This window comes from Denticeps clupeoides, chromosome 15, assembly GCF_900700375.1.
Source record: "Denticeps clupeoides chromosome 15, fDenClu1.1, whole genome shotgun sequence".
Taxonomy (NCBI): domain Eukaryota; kingdom Metazoa; phylum Chordata; class Actinopteri; order Clupeiformes; family Denticipitidae; genus Denticeps; species Denticeps clupeoides.
This window is the reverse complement of record NC_041721.1, coordinates 9,279,370-9,297,767: the sequence shown is the minus strand read 5'-3', so window position 1 is coordinate 9,297,767 and position 18,398 is coordinate 9,279,370. Positions and strand designations below refer to the sequence as shown.

At 43.3% G+C, this 18,398-nt stretch overlaps 1 protein-coding gene and 8 non-coding genes across 9 annotated transcripts; all 9 read right to left on the bottom strand.

Moving 5' to 3' along the window:
* Positions 1-3,437: 3,437 nt before the first annotated feature.
* On the bottom strand, positions 3,438-16,760 carry cmasa (cytidine monophosphate N-acetylneuraminic acid synthetase a). Its single transcript, XM_028955094.1, has 8 exons — positions 16,373-16,760; positions 16,132-16,274; positions 15,581-15,736; positions 15,348-15,481; positions 14,958-15,052; positions 13,305-13,476; positions 5,773-5,932; positions 3,438-4,548 (listed from the first exon to the last, which is right to left on the bottom strand). Exons 1-8 carry the CDS (start codon positions 16,549-16,551, stop codon positions 4,334-4,336), a joined length of 1,254 nt encoding a protein of 417 aa, XP_028810927.1. The 5' UTR covers positions 16,552-16,760; the 3' UTR covers positions 3,438-4,333.
* Positions 6,429-6,569, bottom strand: LOC114765438 (U4 spliceosomal RNA). Its single transcript, XR_003742626.1, has one exon. It is a non-coding gene; the product is annotated as a U4 spliceosomal RNA (small nuclear RNA).
* LOC114765437 (U4 spliceosomal RNA) lies at positions 6,946-7,086 on the bottom strand. Its single transcript, XR_003742625.1, has one exon. It is a non-coding gene; the product is annotated as a U4 spliceosomal RNA (small nuclear RNA).
* Positions 9,435-9,575, bottom strand: LOC114765436 (U4 spliceosomal RNA). The gene has a single exon (XR_003742624.1). It is a non-coding gene; the product is annotated as a U4 spliceosomal RNA (small nuclear RNA).
* On the bottom strand, positions 10,134-10,274 carry LOC114765440 (U4 spliceosomal RNA). The gene has a single exon (XR_003742628.1). It is a non-coding gene; the product is annotated as a U4 spliceosomal RNA (small nuclear RNA).
* LOC114765435 (U4 spliceosomal RNA) lies at positions 10,763-10,903 on the bottom strand. Its single transcript, XR_003742623.1, has one exon. It is a non-coding gene; the product is annotated as a U4 spliceosomal RNA (small nuclear RNA).
* On the bottom strand, positions 11,554-11,687 carry LOC114765442 (U4 spliceosomal RNA). The gene has a single exon (XR_003742630.1). It is a non-coding gene; the product is annotated as a U4 spliceosomal RNA (small nuclear RNA).
* Positions 16,761-17,085: 325 nt separating the features above from the next.
* LOC114765434 (U4 spliceosomal RNA) lies at positions 17,086-17,226 on the bottom strand. The gene has a single exon (XR_003742622.1). It is a non-coding gene; the product is annotated as a U4 spliceosomal RNA (small nuclear RNA).
* Positions 17,227-17,616: 390 nt separating this feature from the next.
* On the bottom strand, positions 17,617-17,757 carry LOC114765439 (U4 spliceosomal RNA). The gene has a single exon (XR_003742627.1). It is a non-coding gene; the product is annotated as a U4 spliceosomal RNA (small nuclear RNA).
* Positions 17,758-18,398: the final 641 nt, after the last annotated feature.

Here is an 18,398-nt window from a genome sequence, read left to right as displayed (position 1 = left end):
TGAAGTACGAGGTGTCAGGCATGCTCCAAAATGATGCGATGACCTCACAGGAAACCCTACTGCCTAAAAATACCAGCCATCCCATAAGTCAGGCAGACAGGTGAGCTGGGACCCGCCTGAAGCATTCATCATCATCATTTTATATGGGCCTCTTCCACTTGTTCCAGCAGCTGGATGGGTTCCACATTTCAGCCACAGTCTGTGCGGCTGAATAACAGGCAGTACATACCAAATCCACCCATTAGTCAGTAAAGCTGTGTTATTCCTGACATGATGGCATTTTAAAATGTTACTAAGCTTGACTAACTGATGTTAAATTTGTACACAGTACTGAAGGAAATCTGAATCTCAGGGTCAGTTGTGCGAGTCAACCTGATAACTGGTCTGCTGTACAGCTAGGCTTTGGGGAGGCAAGAAAGTGAAAGTGACGTGATTGGCATTGTGAAGCACAGCACACGGTGACACAACGAAATGTGTCCTCTGCTTTTAACCATCACCGTCGGTGAGCAGTGGGCAGCCATGACAGGCGCCCGGGGAGCAGTGTGTGGGGACGGTGCTTTGTTCAGTGGATTCGAACCGGCAAACCTTCTGATAACGGGTCCATTTCCTTAGCCGCTAGGCCAACCACTGAAAATGGTATAGTAATTTTTATCCTTAATGGTATTTCCTTTTCTTCACATTCATACTCATAACAATGCAATTAATGCACAGAGGACAAAGGATTCAAGTACAAATGAACTTAAACTTAACTTTAATAAAACACAAAACAAACAAGGGTGTGTCACCCTTACAACTACACAAAATATTTGTTTTCATAAATATTTTTTGCACAAATATTATTTGTAGCTCACATGTAACAGTTTATTTAATTTTATATTATTTCTTATTTATTAGCAGTTTGTTTATATTACACTAAATTATAACATAATACAAATACAATGTCTTAATTTAATGATAACAGAAATAATAATATAACGTTACATTTTTAAATTTAGTATGCTGTGGTAGAGAATGCCAGACAATATACGTGTTGAAGGCCCAGTTCTCCAGGGTTGTACGTTCATATCTCTGATAAGATTTGTGAAAGCTCCTCCTCTTGTTTGTATGCTCATGAAGCCGGTCTGATCCCCAGCACCTGGGGCCCGGTCGCAGTGTGAAGCCGGAGCCACGGCCTGTAATCATCTGACTGGACTGGACTCGGTGTCTTTCTTCCAATCAGCGGTCACACCTGAGACCCACACACATTCTTCTGTATGCAGGAGTATTGATCCTGCTTAATTGGCTCAGTTGTGAGGCTCTGCAGGACATGTAGGGACACCCATGCCGTCACATTGATCCTCCATGACCCATTTCTTCTATTGAATGCATTCATCCTGAGTTGTCCCCCACCCGAAAGGTCTGATTCTTACTGATCTTCAGTGCATCCAGAGAGTATTCACAGCGTATCTCTTTTTAACACATTTTGTTATGTTACAGCCTTATTCCAAAATTGTTTAAATACATTTTTTCCACTCAGGGACATTCACAGAGTTTTCCTGAAGCCACCCCTTTAATATCCTGGCTGTGTTGATGTCCTGATTAAAGATGAACCATTGCCCCAGTCTGAGTTGAAGATCGCTCTGCATCAGGTTTTCATCTAAAAGTTAAAAGTGAAGTGATTGTCACATGTGATACACAGCAACACACCACGCGGTGCACACAGTGAAATTTGTCCTCTGCATTTAACCCATCACCCTGAGTGAGCAGTGGGCAGCCATGACCAGCAACCTTCTGATTACAGGGCCGTTTCCTTAACCGCTAGGTCACCACTGCCCCTAGGATGTCTTTATTTGTTGCTGCAGTAATCTTTTCCTCTATCCTAACTAGTCTCCCAGTTCCTGCAGCTAAAAAAACATCTCCACAGCATGACGCTGCCACCACCATGCTTCACTGTAGGGATGGGCACTCTACCATACTGGCCTGATTGGTGCATTGCTGCAGAGATGGTTGTCCTTCTAGAAGGTTTTCCTCTGACCACCTCTGACCATCAGGTTCTTGGTCACCTCCCTGACTAAGGCCCTCCTTCCCTGATTGCTCAGTTTAGGTGTCTGGCCAGCTCTACAAAGAGTCCTGGTGGTTTTGAACTTCTTACGGATGATGGAGGCCACTGTGCTCATTGGGACCTTCAAAGCAGCAGATTTTTTTTCTGTAACCTTCCCCAGATTTTGGCCTCAAGACAATCCTGTCTTAGAGGTTTACAGACAAGTCTTGGTTTGTCTTTCCAAATCATCTCCAATAAACAGTTTTTTTTCCACTGGTGGACTCCAATTAAACTGCACAAGCATCTCAAGGATGATCAGGGGAAACAGGAGGCACCTGAGCTCAATTTTGAGTTTCATGGCAAAGGCTGTGAATACTTCTCAGTTTTTTCATTTATTAATACATTTACCAAAAGCTCAATTAATTTTTTTTCATGTTGTCATTACGGGGTATTGTGGGTAGAATTCTAGAGAAAAAAATCCACGAAGGATTAAAGCAGTAACATAAGATAAGTGGTGCACTGTATCATGTCCTGTTGCTGTCCCACAAATAACTTTTTCTGTATGTCAGTGAGGATTTCCATACAGAGCACGTAATTGGCATTGGCAACACGTAATAATTATTACAGACCTGGGTATTTGAAAATGATAATTAACAATGCTTTTTTTAGAATTATAAAGCTGATTGGAACTGATAAGGTTTAGACAGGAAAACATACACTTGAGAGAAAGATTTTAATGAGGCTTCTTGGCACAGTAATTATGAGTTTGCTCTATCAAACAGGAAACAACTTTTTTTTTTGCACTATACCACTTATCGACAGCAGATTTTGCAAACATTTTGTTGTGTGTGTGTGTATATGAATCTCTCTGCAGTGGAGACCTGCACTGATAATGCAGTATACAGCATCCTCCTCAATCAATTTAATTGACTTCGTCCCCTCACTCCCGGGGTGGCAAGATTAAGATGTGCTATAAATGAAAAGACTGGAGAGGGTTTAATTAGAAACATTATGGGTGCCACTGGTGCACTTCTACCAAAAGATCACACGTCACAGAACACACACACCCACAAAAAAAACCTCTCCATCCTCTCAAATCAGCGATCAACTAGGGAAATGACGCTAGAGCCAGGGTTTAACATAGGGCTTAATAGGGTTTATCAGCCTTTGAAAAGGTGTTGCATGGTTACCAAGGAAGTGTGAACTCTGCTCACACTAACATTTTCATTCCTGGTCGTTAAATAGTTTCAGAATGACCAGTTTCGTGATACCATTCAACAGCGAATTACATACACTTCCAAATACTGGGATCTAATCCCAGTCAGAATGGGTGTGAGGAACAAAAAAACTCACTAGTTGCCACTTTACCCGATCCCATGAACCCAGCGAAAACAAGAAAACATGATGAAGCGCTCACTCACTTTTAATTGCATTTTAATGTATTTTAAAAGACGCAAAAGAACATCTCAGCACAAACAAAAAGGTCCATGCACTTGTAGTCTTTTAACAGTAGATCCTTCAGGGTCACTGCTGTTTTGCATTTGCAGCATGACACTGCCATCTTGTGGTCAGTCAGTAGAACTTAAAAACCTTACACGTCAAAAGGGAATCAACACCAGAATGTGCATTAATAAATGTGCTGAACATTTAGATTCATAAAAAAAAATCATTCAAAAGTTTAATTTATATCCACCATGAAAACCGTAAAAAATTACAAAGCACACACGAATAATAAAATCATTGTCTGAATGGAAGTAAACATAAAACATATTACACCTAATAATTCCAGTACCCAACATCTGACTCACAACCCTTTAACCATGATTTTAAACCAAACTCCATTCTGTCTGCTAACATCTAATAATTCATAAGGACCTTCAAGAAAACATTTATATTTTCAAGATGTAAAGATGAACAGATATATCAGAAAAGCTCCTTCGAAATGTGTTTACCGCATATATTTTTGTAGAATTTGTAAAGATACGCAGATCTCTGCAGCAAGCAATTTTTCTTGTGAACTACATACAAATGCGAATAGGGGATGACTTGACTTATGGGGGGGTAAGATACTACGCCTGGATAGTGGAAGCAGACAAAACACAAAGCATGTAAACTACGGAATGAATTAACTAAAATACATAAATAATGTAAGATAATTTAAAATGATTCTTCAGCGACATGTAGTCAATAATAAAATGCTACAGTGTGCAAAGGAGCAGTCATTTTTAGTTCCTTCACTCAAACCACAGCCCTCGGACACTGCATGTTGATCACTGTTGCACAGAAGCAACATACATAGGCACTAGGCGGGGATCAGGAAGCGTTTCCAGCGATGTGGTCCTGCTCCATCTGGTATTTGGCCTTCTTCTTCAGCAGCAGTATGTGCTCTGCAAACTCCCTGACAGCCCCACGTCCTGCTGCACAGTGACAGACGTATTTGGTGGCATTGAGGGCCACCACAGGGGCATCCTGGGGTACTGCACTCAGACCAGCCAGGTTCAGGCACTCCACATCAGATTCATCATTTCCTGGAGGAGAAGACATTTTAATTAAGGAATAAAATTATAACTGATATAAAATGCACATTTTAAAAAAAAGCCTCCTATGGATCAAGAAGTGGGTTAACTATGTCAGTGGGTTTCACCATCAAAATGCACTCAGGACCTGGGGAAGCTCTGACAGGAAGAGGTCTGGCAGACCTGAAGCTACATTAGAAGGCAAGATTCTGTGAGCTGACAGCTTGATAATAAAACAAGAAATCTATTTCTAAGATGTCAGAATAAGTAAAACAGGCTTGTCTAGGTCATGAAACACAGCTACTTAAACCAGAAGACCCAGGTTCAAATCCCACTTACTACCATGAGCAAGACACTTAACCCTGAGTGTCTCAATGGGGCACTGCCCCTGTAACTACTGATTGTAAGTCGCTCTGAATAAGGGTGTCTGATAAATGCAAATGTAAAAAAAAAAATCTTTGGTTCATGACCCAGGATTTTTCTACTTAAGTAGGCAAAGGGATGGTTCCTCTGTATGTGACATACACTGTTAAACATGGAGGAGGAAGTGTGATGGTCTGGGTCTGTTTTGCTGGTCCCAGGGTGAGTGACTTGAACCAGGACCCTGTGGGAGGAGCCTAATTGGTCAGGGGTTCATCCTACAGCAAGCAATGCCAGAGGTACCTTTTATTCCAGAGGTAGAGGTAGGTGGGTGGTAGTAGCCTAGTGGGTAACACACTCGTGAACCAGAAGACCCAGGTTCAAATCCCACATACTACCATTGTGTCCCTAAGCAAGACACTTAACCCTAAGTTGCTCCAGGGGGGGACTGTCCCTGTAAATACTGATTGTAAATCGCTCTGGATAAGGGCGTCCGATAAATGCTGTAAATGTAAATGTGTTCAGCTGATATAACAGTTTATAAATGGATTCCATGGTTTCTTTTAGATTTACACCCTTATCCAGAGTAACATAGTTACAGGGGCAGACCCTATGGAGACAGGGTTAAGTCTTGCTCATGGACACAATGGTAGTAATAAGGGTTTGAACCTGTGACTTTGTGGTCTTCTGGTTCATAGGCGAACCAGAATTGTTTATTTATTCTATGTTTTAGTTCAGACTATAACAAGAAGTTGAACTGCTTGAATTTCTATGAAAATATGCACGGTCATAAATATAAATAGACAAAAAATTGCCCAACCATATGAAACTTAACAAAAAAAAAATTATTTAAGAAAAGCATTTTTAAAAATTTACCCATGTAGGCCACCTCTTTCCAATCAAGACCTTTTTCCTTCATCAGCCTCTCCACATCTTCCAACTTGTTCTCGCTGTGAATTATCTCACAGCCTGCTTGCCTGAATTTCTCCTCCAAAGCCTTCGGAACAGGATCATCGGGGGAAGAAATCACGACCACCTGAACGAAAAGAAATAAAAAGAGAAAGACTTTCTACACCTCCATCTGCGATATGTACAATTTAAACAACACAAACGGCACTGTCCGACTGTAGAAGAACCCGGACACACAATCCAAAAAAAAAAAAAAAAAAAAAAAAAACTTTCCTTTGATTTATCATTATGTACATTTTCTCTTTTTTTCCTCTGTCGTTCCGGTCATGATAAACGTCAAAACGTTGGACTGCGCATGGGCAGGCGTTAGGGTTAAGGTTGTGTTTAGGTCGAACCATGATGGCTACCGGGTAGCCACACGCTTCGACTCCGCGGTCGCACATGCGCAGTGAGGACAAACATCAGGAGAGGTGACCAAATTTCAACACACGACTGCCCGCTGCTCACCAAGAGTGATGGTAAAACGCGAGGGCACGTTTCGTTTTCCACAATAACAGTCACTTCACCTTCACATGATCCCGAATAACCATGTAAAGCTACTTTATTTATAACCACGACACCAGCCTCCTTAGAGACCGCCAAAAATTGCCAATGCCGACTATATTTCAAGTCGTCATGACGGGGTATTGGGTAAAGTTTTCAACTAGCAATAATCGCGCCTCGGATAAACCTCATGGGCTACGATACTGCCACTGCGCAAAGCTGCCGGACAGCGGAGAGGCGGCGCGGCCCGACTCCGCGCCCTACACATCACGGGGACGGCGGGCGGTTTGATGCTCCCGCCCCCGGCGCGTCTTCTCCCCGCCTGGCCTCCTGGGAACAAGCGGGTCGAGCAGCTCTGCGTCACCTGGCAGACGCTTTTATACAAAGCGACTTGCAAGAGGCGCAAAACTACGTCCAAGTATTTAATGGACTTTTGTTACTGGAACAACGAAACTTCGCAACGTGATCCGACTGACCTAAAATAAAAGAATAAAGAATCACGTCATGAACTATTAATATAACCGTATATCATATAAGCTAAAATCATTCATAAAAATCCTTTCGTGAATTTCGTTTGCAATTCTCACAAATTATCAGCCTCCTTAGAGACCGCCAAAAATTGCCAATGCCGACTATATTTCAAGTCGTCATGACGGGGTATTGGGTAAAGTTTTCAACTAGCAATAATCGCGCCTCGGATAAACCTCATGGGCTACGATACTGCCACTGCGCAAAGCTGACTTCCGAGGGGCGGGCGGCCAGTACTACACAGTCACACACGTTTACTGCACCGACGGTGCGAGACAAGCGACATCGGCTCATTATCGGTAGATGATCGGTGACGTCCTCAGTAGCTGGGGATACAAACACAACTACACAGATAACGCGCACAATGTAACAATAAGAGGTAACAATGTAACAATAAGAGGTAACAATGTAACAATAAGAGGGAACAATAAGGCAGAAAACCGCGGAGATCAGTGAGAGGCAATGCATTGTGGGATGTAAGGCTGAGGTTAGGGATCAGGTTACAAAAAAAAAGGTACATCCTAAATATCGATACTATCTATATCGAGTTGATATCACTATTGGATCGATACTACCACAATTGTATCGAGATTTTATTTCTGTACCACGTTACAACTAAAAGTAAACGTGCCGGTGGAAATACTGCTCCTCCCACGCCAACGTGGCTCGGTGGCGTCACCAGAAAGGGGCGGCGCCAGCATGGTTCGTGCCTCTAACCAAGAAAATCTCACGGACACGCGGGACACACACTTTTAAGTTCGACTTTCCTATCAAATTTATTTTATGCATGAAATATCAGTATCTGACTGGTAAATATATACTTGGTATCAGGTATAAAAAGGAAATCCCTACTACAAATTAAGCTTGATAAGCACACAAGCAAATTTCTCTTTGATATCTGAGAAAAAATTGAACATGGAAATTCTATACAATAATATCTTCAATAAACACATTATATAAAACATGACACCAACCTCCTCAGAGACTACTGAGAATCACCACTGTAAACTATATGTCACTTTTTCAAGGCAGAGTATTGACAAATGCCTGCAAATAAGAAATGTCACCGGCTGCAACTGTGCAAAGATGGTCCCCAATCTGCAGGCGGCCAGTACAGTTCACTGCTGTGACGGTGGGTGACACTCATCAACATCGTAGTATTTTTGTCGTAGTATTTTTGAGTATTTTGTCCACATCATCCTCTTCATGCATGTTGTCTTACTCCAAGCTGTATAGGCTCGAAAACCTACTACCAATTATGCATATTAGGTGATGTACATCTCTGTAATGAGAAGGGGTGTGGTCTAATGACATCAACACCCTATATCAGGTGTGCATAATTATTAGGCAACTTCCTTTCCTTTGGCAAAATGGGTCAAAAGAAGGACTTGACAGGCTCAGAAAAGTAAAAAAATAGTGAGATATCTTGCAGAGGGATGCAGCAATAGTCAACAGGGTCGCAAGAAGCGTGTGGAAAAACCAAGGCGCAAAATAACTGCCCATGAACTGAGAAAAGTCAAGCGTGCAGCTGCCAAGATGTCACTTGCCACCAGTTTGGACATATTTTAGAGCTGCAACAATCACTGGAGTGCCCAAAAGCACAAGGTGTGCAATACTCAGAGACATGGCCAACACAAGAAAGGCTGAAAGCTTGTGGGGCCTTTTTTGGGTTGAGGTTGGAGTCAAGCTCAACTCCCAGTCCTACTGCCAGTTTCTGGAAGACGCCTTCTTCCAGCAGTGGTACAGGAAGAAGTCTGCATCCTTCAAGAAAAACATGATTTTCATGCAGGACAATGCTCCATCACATGCGTCCAAGTACTCCACAGCGTGGCTGGCAAGAAAGGGTATAAAAGAAGAAAGACTAATGACATGGCCTCCTTGTTCACCTGATCTGAACGCCATTGAGAACCTGTGGTCCATCATCAAATGTGAGATTTACAAGGAGGGAAAACAGTACACCTCTCTGAACAGTGTCTGGGAGGCTGTGGTTGCTGCTGCACGCAATGTTGATGGTGAACAGATCAAAACACTGACAGAATCCATGGATGGCAGGCTTTTGAGTGTCCTTGCAAAGAAAGGTGGCTATATTGGTCGCTGATTTGTTTTTTGTTTTGTTTTTGAATGTCAGAAATGTATATTTGTGAATGTGGAGATTTTATATTAGTTTCACTGGTAAAAATAAATAATTGAAATGGGTATATATTTGTTTTTTTTTTAAGTTGCCTAATAATTATGCACAGTAATAGTCACCTGCACACACAGATATCCCCTTAAAATAGCTAATAATAAAAACAAACTAAACACTTCCTTAAAAAAACATTCAGGTTTGATATTAATGAGTTTTTTGGGTTCATTGAGAACATGGTTGTTCAATAGTAAAATTATTCCCCAAAAATACAACTTGCCTAATAATTCTGCACTCCCTGTATCTAGTTGCTGTTTGTATTTTCATTTTAATATAACTTTGGCTTTTAATAATGATGTCATAAACATCATAAGCCTTTCATTTATCATCAAACTAAACATAAAAATAATTGCATTTATAACCGTGACATCAGCCTCCTTAGAGACCGCCAAAAATTGCCAATGCCGACTATATTTCAAGTCGTCATGACGGGGTATTGGGTAAAGTTTTCAACTAGCAATAATCGCGCCTCGGATAAACCTCATGGGCTACGATACTGCCACTGCGCAAAGCTGAATTCTGAAGGGGCGGGCGGCCAGTACTACACCGTCACACACGTTTACTGTAAGGACGGTAGGAGACACATGACATCTGCTCATTATCGATAGACGATCGGTGACGTCCTCACTAGCTGGGGATACAAACACAAACAACACACATAACGCGCACAATGTAACAATAAGAGGTAACAATGTAACAATAAGAGGTAACAATGTAACAATAAGAGGTAACAATAGGGCAGAAAAACCACGGAGATCGGTGAGAGGCAATGCATTGTGGGATGTAAGGATCATAAGCCTTTCCTTTACAATTGGCAATTTAATTTAATGTCCCAATGGGCATGGAGTGCCCACTGTGATGGCTAAATACTCGGACGCGTAATGACGTATGAGTATTTAATTTAATTTCATTAATGGAACAACACTTAACAACGTGGTCCATATAAATTAAAACGAGTGCAACAGACTAAGTAATCCAACATGTCAGAGTAACAACAGTGAAGGCACATTCCTTGTTTGAAGGGACTAACAATATAATTACTTGATCAATTTTACTTACAACCAGATATCAGCCTCCTTAGAGACCGCCAAAAATTGCCAATGCCGACTGTATTTCAAGTCGTCATGACGGGGTATTGGGTAAAGTTTTCAACTAGCAATAATCGCGCCTCGGATAAACCTCATGGGCTACGATACTGCCACTGCGCAAAGCTGAATTCTGAAGGGGCGGGCGGCCAGTACTACACCGTCACACACGTTTACTGTAAGGACGGTAGGAGACACATGACATCTGCTCATTATCGATAGACGATCGGTGACGTCCTCAATAGCTGGGGATACAAACACAAACAACACACATAACGCGCACAATGTAACAATAAGAGGTAACAATGTAACAATAAGAGGTAACAATAAGGCAGACAAACCACGGAGACCACTGAGAAGCAATGCATTGTGGGATGTAAGGATCATAAGCCTTTCATTTACCATTGGCAATTTAACGTCCCACTGGCCATGGAGTGTGCTCACCGTTATCACTTTCACCTCCCTTCAATCAGATTACAGATTTAAAGATTATCAATTATGTTAATCCTGGTGACCATTATTGCTTTCACATACTTCATATAAGACTATTTAATCTCAAACCAGCAACTGGGCCAACAAACATAAAACTTCATTTCATTTATAACCATGACATCAGCCTCCTTAGAGACCGCCAAAAATTGCCAATGCCGACTATATTTCAAGTCGTCATGACGGGGTATTGGGTAAAGTTTTCAACTAGCAATAATCGCGCCTCGGATAAACCTCATGGGCTACGATACTGCCACTGCGCAAAGCTGAATGCTGAGGGGCGGGCGGCCAGTACTACACCGTCACACACGTTTACTGCACCGACGGTGCGAGACAAGCGACATCGGCTCATTATCGGTAGATGATCGGTGACGTCCTCAGTAGCTGGGGATACAAACACAACTACACAGATAACGCGCACAATGTAACAATAAGGGGTAACAATAAGGCAGACAAACCACAGAGACCACTGAGAAGCAATGCATTGTGGGATATAAGGATCATAAGCCTTTCATTTACTATTGGCAATTTACATTTACAGCATTTATCAGACGCCCTTATCGAGACTTACAATCAGTAGTTACAGGGACAGTCCCCCCCTGGAGCAACTTAGGGTTAAGTGTCTTGCTCAGGGACACAATGGTAGTAAGTGGGATTTGAACCTGGGTCTTTTGGTTCATAGGCTAGTGTTTTACCCGCTATGCTACTCCCACCCAGTTTAATTTAATGCCCCAATGGGCATGGAGTGCGCTCGCTGTGATCACTTTCACCTCCCTTCAGTCAGGTTACTTAATTGATTATCAATTATGCTTATCATGGTGATCATTTTGGCTTTCACATACTTCTTATAAGATTAAGTAATCTCCAACCAGCAACTATGAAATCAAACAGTACTTTCATTTGAGACCACAACATCAGCCTCCTTAGAGACCGCCAAAAATTGCCAATGCCGACTAAGTCGTCATGACGGGGTATTGGGTAAAGTTTTCAACTAGCAATAATCGCGCCTCGGATAAACCTCATGGGCTACGATACTGCCACTGCGCAAAGCTGACTTCCAAGGCGCGGGCGGTCAGTACTACACAGTCACACACGTTTACTGCACCGACGGCGGTTCACGCCAACAAAATGAAAAGTGGGCGGGGCTGGCCATTCTGCAACCTCCAATGAGGAGTAGAGTAAGCGACTATGTTTGCTTCTTTTTTTTTTCACCACTGTATGGGCACTTTCAACACAGCACAACGTGATGTTGCAATGTTGTTTCTCTGCACATCTGATGACTAAACTTTACTTTGGGTTTGACTGAAGCTACAGGTCAAATCGGTAACATCTACAGACACAAAGCATTTCTGAAAGGGCATTTGGATACACGCCTTACTTCAATGGTCCCCGGTTCACATGTTCATCAGCAGTCATTTAAGATCCTGCTCCTGACAGGATGCTGACAATTTCCTGGTCCGCAGAGCGCTTGGAAACATCACACCAGAAAAGTCTTACAGGCCGGGCCATAGAAATTGGGGTTACTTATGGGGATATCCTGATTATCATTTGTAAGAAATACATATTTAAGCACTTGCCATGCAATTGTATGAGTAGACGACACAAGATTAGATACACACGTCATACAAGTCAGACTAAGAAAGCCAATTTTTGCATTGACATAAAAACTTCCTAAGGTTTGAAAGCATGAGGTAGGTTTGTTCAGAAGTTTACTTGCATTGTATTTGTTTTGTACAGCACCTTGGTCAGCCTTGTTGTTTTAAACGTGCTTTATGAATAAAGTTGGTATGGTGTAGTCCCGACCCGCCAAGGTGCCACTGAGCAAAGCACCGTCCCCACACACTGCTCCCCGGGCGCCTGTCATGGCTGCCCACTGCTCACTCAGGGTGATGGTTAAAAGCAGAGGACACATTTTGTTGTGTCACCGTGTGCTCTGCTGCAGTGTTTCACAATGACAATCACTTTCACCACAGTCGACGTCATCTGTGCTATTGTTTTTTTTTCTGCTCTTATCTGTACTGTCTTGTACAGGGTGGTAGTAGCCTAGTGGGTAAGACACTCGCCTGTGAACCAGAAGACCAGGGTTCAAATCCCACTTACTGCCATTGTGTCCCTGAGCAAGACACTTAACCTTAAGTTGCTCCAGGGGGGGACTGTCCCTGTAACTACTGATTGTAAGTTGCTCTGGATAAAGGCGTCTGATAAATGCTGTAAATGTACTGTCCACTTTCTGCCATGACAATGTAAATGTCCCACTTGAGTGACTAATAAAGAATCATCATATGGCCCCTTTTTACCTTCATGGCTGTTCTGTTCACTATTGTAATCATCAAAAGCCACTTCATGAGATGTTCAATAACAATAAGAAAGTGCCTGTTGTTTAAGTTAAGGTGGAGAGAAGACAAGAGTGTGAAATGCTGCAATCACAGCAAAAGCTCCCTGATTTGGAGAGAGGAAAAACTTCAACTTTTTGTCTTGTTTGCTGTGTTTTTGAGTTACACAACCTCGCGTGTGATATTTCATAGTGCCGCGTCTTCAAATTTGTTCTATAACGTAAAAAAGCAAGAATGTATAACGTCACATTTTTTGTGCTTTTCTAGTGTTTTCGTTTCCAAATATCCTAACGATAAGTTGAAGGACATGCATTCGCTGAGCGTGGGCACGTTTACCGCCATGTCTTCTCTCTTCAGTATCCGGATGCCCATCCAGTCCCTCGTGTTGACGGAGATCATCTCCAGGCCCTGTGCTGACATGTACATTTGTCCATCAGTCAGACAGCCGGACAGGTTGCACAGCATCATCCGCGCCACCTCAGGCTTGTCCATCCCAAAGTATCCATACCTGAACAGAAAGGAAAATGTGACAAAAAACCCGAAACGCTTGTGGGCCATCATTCAAAAGCTTGCACCCCCACACCGGATCCAATTCGAACCTACGGTAATGCTGCTTTTACTGTCTAGCCTAGGGGATGCAGCATTTGGCAGACAGTCCTCTCTTGTAAGTCTCACTTCACGGTTTAATGAAGGAATGCGCCCTGGTGCGTCAGACTGACCATTCTTCGGGAACATTTCAGAGTAGATGTTGTGTCTTTTCAGATGCCCTTAGCCTTGGGGCATTATCATGCAGCTCTGAGAAGCGGCATGAACAGAGACGTCAGGGTCCGATCACTCAGAAGGCAGAGAAATGACTTTGTCTCTTCTGCCAGTTCTACATTTTGATTGGAACGAACTACCAGTGTAGTCCAGTTCTAGGGCTGCACGATTTGGGGAAAAAGACATATTGCAATTATTGAGATCAATATTGCAATATGCGATATGATAAAGGACACCTGCTTGTATATCAATGAAATGTCGCATACAAATTACTAATAGTGAAATGTTTAATTTCAAAGTGAAACGTACAAGCTACTTATAACAACTTGAAATGCCCAGTGCTTTCAAAATACAATATTCTACAAAATTAAATAATCACAAAAAACTCTTTACATTACTGTCGAACGACAAACCCTGGTAAGGCTAAACAACTGTTTTGATTATATTTGGCCATTATAAAATCCCGTATTATAGTTCTTACGTTTAACCAAAACGTTGTTTGGAGGCTGACTTGAACACAGGGATGCATAGCTTTGCTAGCTTAGCTAAGGTTAAGATTTGTAAACTGAGGTGAATTTCTTTAGAAAACCTTCAAAATTTGAGAAAAGTTAACTAAACAGTCTAAGAACAGTCTAAATAGTTAATGCCTACGTTTAGCCAAAACGTTGTTTGGAGGCTGACTTAAACACCGGAATGCATAGCTTCGCTAGCTTAGCCTAGCTTAGCTAAGGTTAAGACTTATAAAATGGGATTTTATAATGGCCAAATATATTCAAAACAATGGTCAAGCCTTACCTATGAAATGTAATCCCCCAGGATCTGGTTTGGAGCGTACAGCGGTTTGTACAGCCCCAAGCAGCACAAGAGTGAGGCATTTTTATGCACTTCTCTCCATAGACATGTATATGCGTCACGCCACAGCAGAGCCCATCGCAATATGGCGGTGACGTTGACCTACGTGTACCCATATGTCTATGCGAGTCACGAATCTGAGGTCTCCATTGAACCGAATCGAAAGTCATGTGACCAAACACGTCACATTCGACTGAAGTGAGACTTCAGTCAGCTCGCAAACTTTGAGAGAATGAGTGATATGTTGCCGATTCAATCCATGTACTCATGTAATCACACAGACTGACATCTCGATTACGATTAGATTAATCGTGCAGCACTATCCAGTTCTGAACTGATATTCGCCATCGTTTATTTTAAATTAGAAAACGATCATACCTGAGCACTCGCTGCTCTGCCACTGGCCAGTCAATGTCAATATCAATGTCCACACTGTACTCAGCCGGCATCTCATAGTATGCAACCTTACCCCCCTGGAAGACAGGAAAAGGTTAAAAATCTGCATCACATACGTTCGCGTTTGGGTCTCTCTCTCTCTCTCTCTCTCTCACAAACACACACAAACCTTCTCTAAGGAGGAACTTTCCGACATTTAATTAAATTGAGCAGCCATTGAATAAAGCTTTACATGTACGACTCTTAAAATGGTTCACGGTTTTAAAGTGATTATAAAACCATTTATGGAATTGCAATACATACCAAACCAGCAACAATGTTTAGTACTTTTAGTGCCTAATATCCCCTTTCTACTTATTAAGCACTACCTGCCTGTAGGAGGCCTTTCTCAACCAGTTCCCTTGTAGCAAAGTAGAAAGAGCCATTTTCACACAGCTCCCCATCCCAGTCCTGACGTCGGGGCCTCCTGCTGGGCTCAAGATTCAAGGGTTTCGTGCTCTTGCCATCTTCAGTGTAAAAGAAAAAATAAAATAAAAGTATTCAACCAAGAAACAAACTAAAGCTTCTGCAGAATCAAGAGTGCATGAGTAAAGCAGCTATTTTACCTCCTTTTTTAACCTCCAGCCAGCGAAAGTGGTGCCTGCGAACCACTGAGAAAACTGAATCGCAACCCTCTTCTGTCATCATGCTGACTGCCTGCTTGAGGTGGTGAGGGTGCAGGCAGGGTGACGTGGCTTGGATGTTACAGATGAGGTCAACCTCTGTCGACAGCGGGGGAAAAAAATCCTCATTACATCCATAAACACACCAAATATTAACGCGAAACTTTTCTGTACAATGAACAGGCCATAACTGGACAACATCATGTAGGATGCTGGTAAGTGGATATGATGGATATTTCTAACAGGACACACAAGACAAACATGTGCAAAATGTGCAGGAATGTGCAAAATGTTAGCAGGTGCATAAGGCTGGAAGTGTATTGTTGTATTGTCATTGGTTTTTCCCTCCATGTATCCAATCTAAAATCAAATAAATATTCCTAATTACACATTATTTAATTCTAACACAAAAGAAGATTAGAAAGATAAAAAAATATATAACTTCTAGAGGTTTGCACGACGTTTTTTCCCCATCCGAGCATGGATGAACGTACCTGGGTTCTTACTGGCAAACTCCTGAATTGTGTCCAGCGAGCTGCTGGAGTCTTTGGACACCTCCGGAGTCCGCCGATGGACCCTGGCACCCCAGGCCCTCGCCACTTTCTCGATTTCGTCATTGTCAGTAGAAACCCAGATGCTTTGACGACAGAAGGAAAGAAAAACGAAACCACGAAGGGTTGAAACGCCACGTCCACGCTGTGAACGCGTAGCCGCGTGGAAGCGATTTCGGGGTACCTGTCAAACACCTCGGCGTCCACGGCGGCCCTGAGAACCCAGCCGAGGAGCGGGACGCCGGCGAGCATTTTGATGTTCTTCAGGGGGATTCCTTTACTCCCTCCCCTGGCGAGGATCAGCGCGGCGATGTGCGTCTTCTCCCCGTTCGGCCTCCTGGGTCGCTTGCGAACAGTCGCCATTCCCGGGGCTGCTGCGGACACGTGGCGCGGAGAAGAAGCGCGTCGAGCGGACGAGACGTTCGCGTAACGCAACGTTTACGCAGTCGTATTCACGTCCGCGTATTTATTGGACTTTCGTTAATGGAACGCTGAGGGTTTACAACGCGATCCTATTAACAAAAAAAGAGGAAGTACACGAACACGTCACGGACGTACCGTAACACTTATAAAAGCGCGCAGGATTTTTTTGATGCCACGTGAACGTGCCGGTGGGCCTCCCGGTAAAACGGGCTGCTCGCTTATCATTCCGCCGCGACGCTCTGTCGCTGGACCGGAACAGAGAAACGAGCGCTCGGAACGACAGGATACCGTCTTCCCGTCCGCGGCCGTTCAAACCGGGTTACCGTAAAGCCGCTCCTGCGCACCGGAGATTTGCAATAACTCCACACGATACCAGAGAGATCTTACGGGCACCGCATGCTTTACATCAGCACATACATCGGACTAAAGATTCCATTTAACATCTGTTCAATTTTATTTTGAACCGGGTACCAGTCTCCTTAGAGACCGCCAAAAATTGCCAATGCCGACTATATTTCAAGTCGTCATGACGGGGTATTGGGTAAAGTTTTCAACTAGCAATAATCGCGCCTCGGATAAACCTCATGGGCTACGATACTGCCACTGCGCAAAGCTGCCGGACAGCGGAGAGGCGGCGCGGCGCGACTCCGCGCCCTACACATCACGGGGACGGCGGGCGGTTTGATGCTCCCGCCCCCGGCGCGTCTTCTCCCCGCCTGGCCTCCTGGGAACAAGCGGGTCGAGCAGCTCTGCGTCTCTTTACTTGCTTTACCTGGCAGACGATTTTATACAAAGCGACATACAAGAGGCGCGAAACTACGTCCAAGTATTTAATGGACTTTTGTTACTGGAACAACGACACTTCGCAACGTGATCCGATTGATCTAGAATAAGAGAATAAAGAATCACGTCATGAACTATTAATATAACCGTATGTCATATAAGCTAAAATTATTTCTATAAAACCTTTCGTGAACTTCGTTTGCAATTCTCACCAATTATCAGTCTCCTTGGAGACCGTCAAAAATTGCCAATGCCGACTATATTTCAAGTCGTCATGACGGGGTATTGGGTAAAGTTTTCAACTAGCAATAATCGCGCCTCGGATAAACCTCATGGGCTACGATACTGCCACTGCGCAAAGCTGCCGGACAACGGAGAGGCGGCGCGGCCCGACTCCGCGCCCTACACATCACGGGGACGGCGGGTTTCTTCGACGCCGCCGCAGCGACGGCGAGCCCCAGAATTTTAACATGGAAAACGCGCGATTTAGCTGATCCGAGCTGAGGGAGACCGGTGTACTTTTTAAAGATTTTTTTTTCAAGATAGGCAAACTAAGGACCGCAATGCATGGCGGGATAGGCCGGCGAACACGTGTTACACCTATTTTCTGTAACCGTCGTATCTTGTGACCCTAGGGGCGCTGTTTTCATGCATTTGTCTCATTTTAGATGATTTTCAGGTCCGTGTTATGTGGTTGCTAAGAACGCGTCAAGTATAAATATACTGTAAGAAAGTAATGCGTTACAGTGGGCAGATTCATGTTAACGCGTTAAAAGCATATACATTCGTGGAAAACGGGGACCACGTGTGTATTTACACACACACACACACACACACACACACACACACATACATAATACTATATATAAAATATATACCCAAACTATATACCCATATACACACACCCAAATATGTAAATAGGCTGGTGTCATCTGCCCAACTGGGTCCCAGTTCATTTTGTCTGAGGGTTCCATGGTGGCCCCATGTGGGCAAGCCGAGATGGG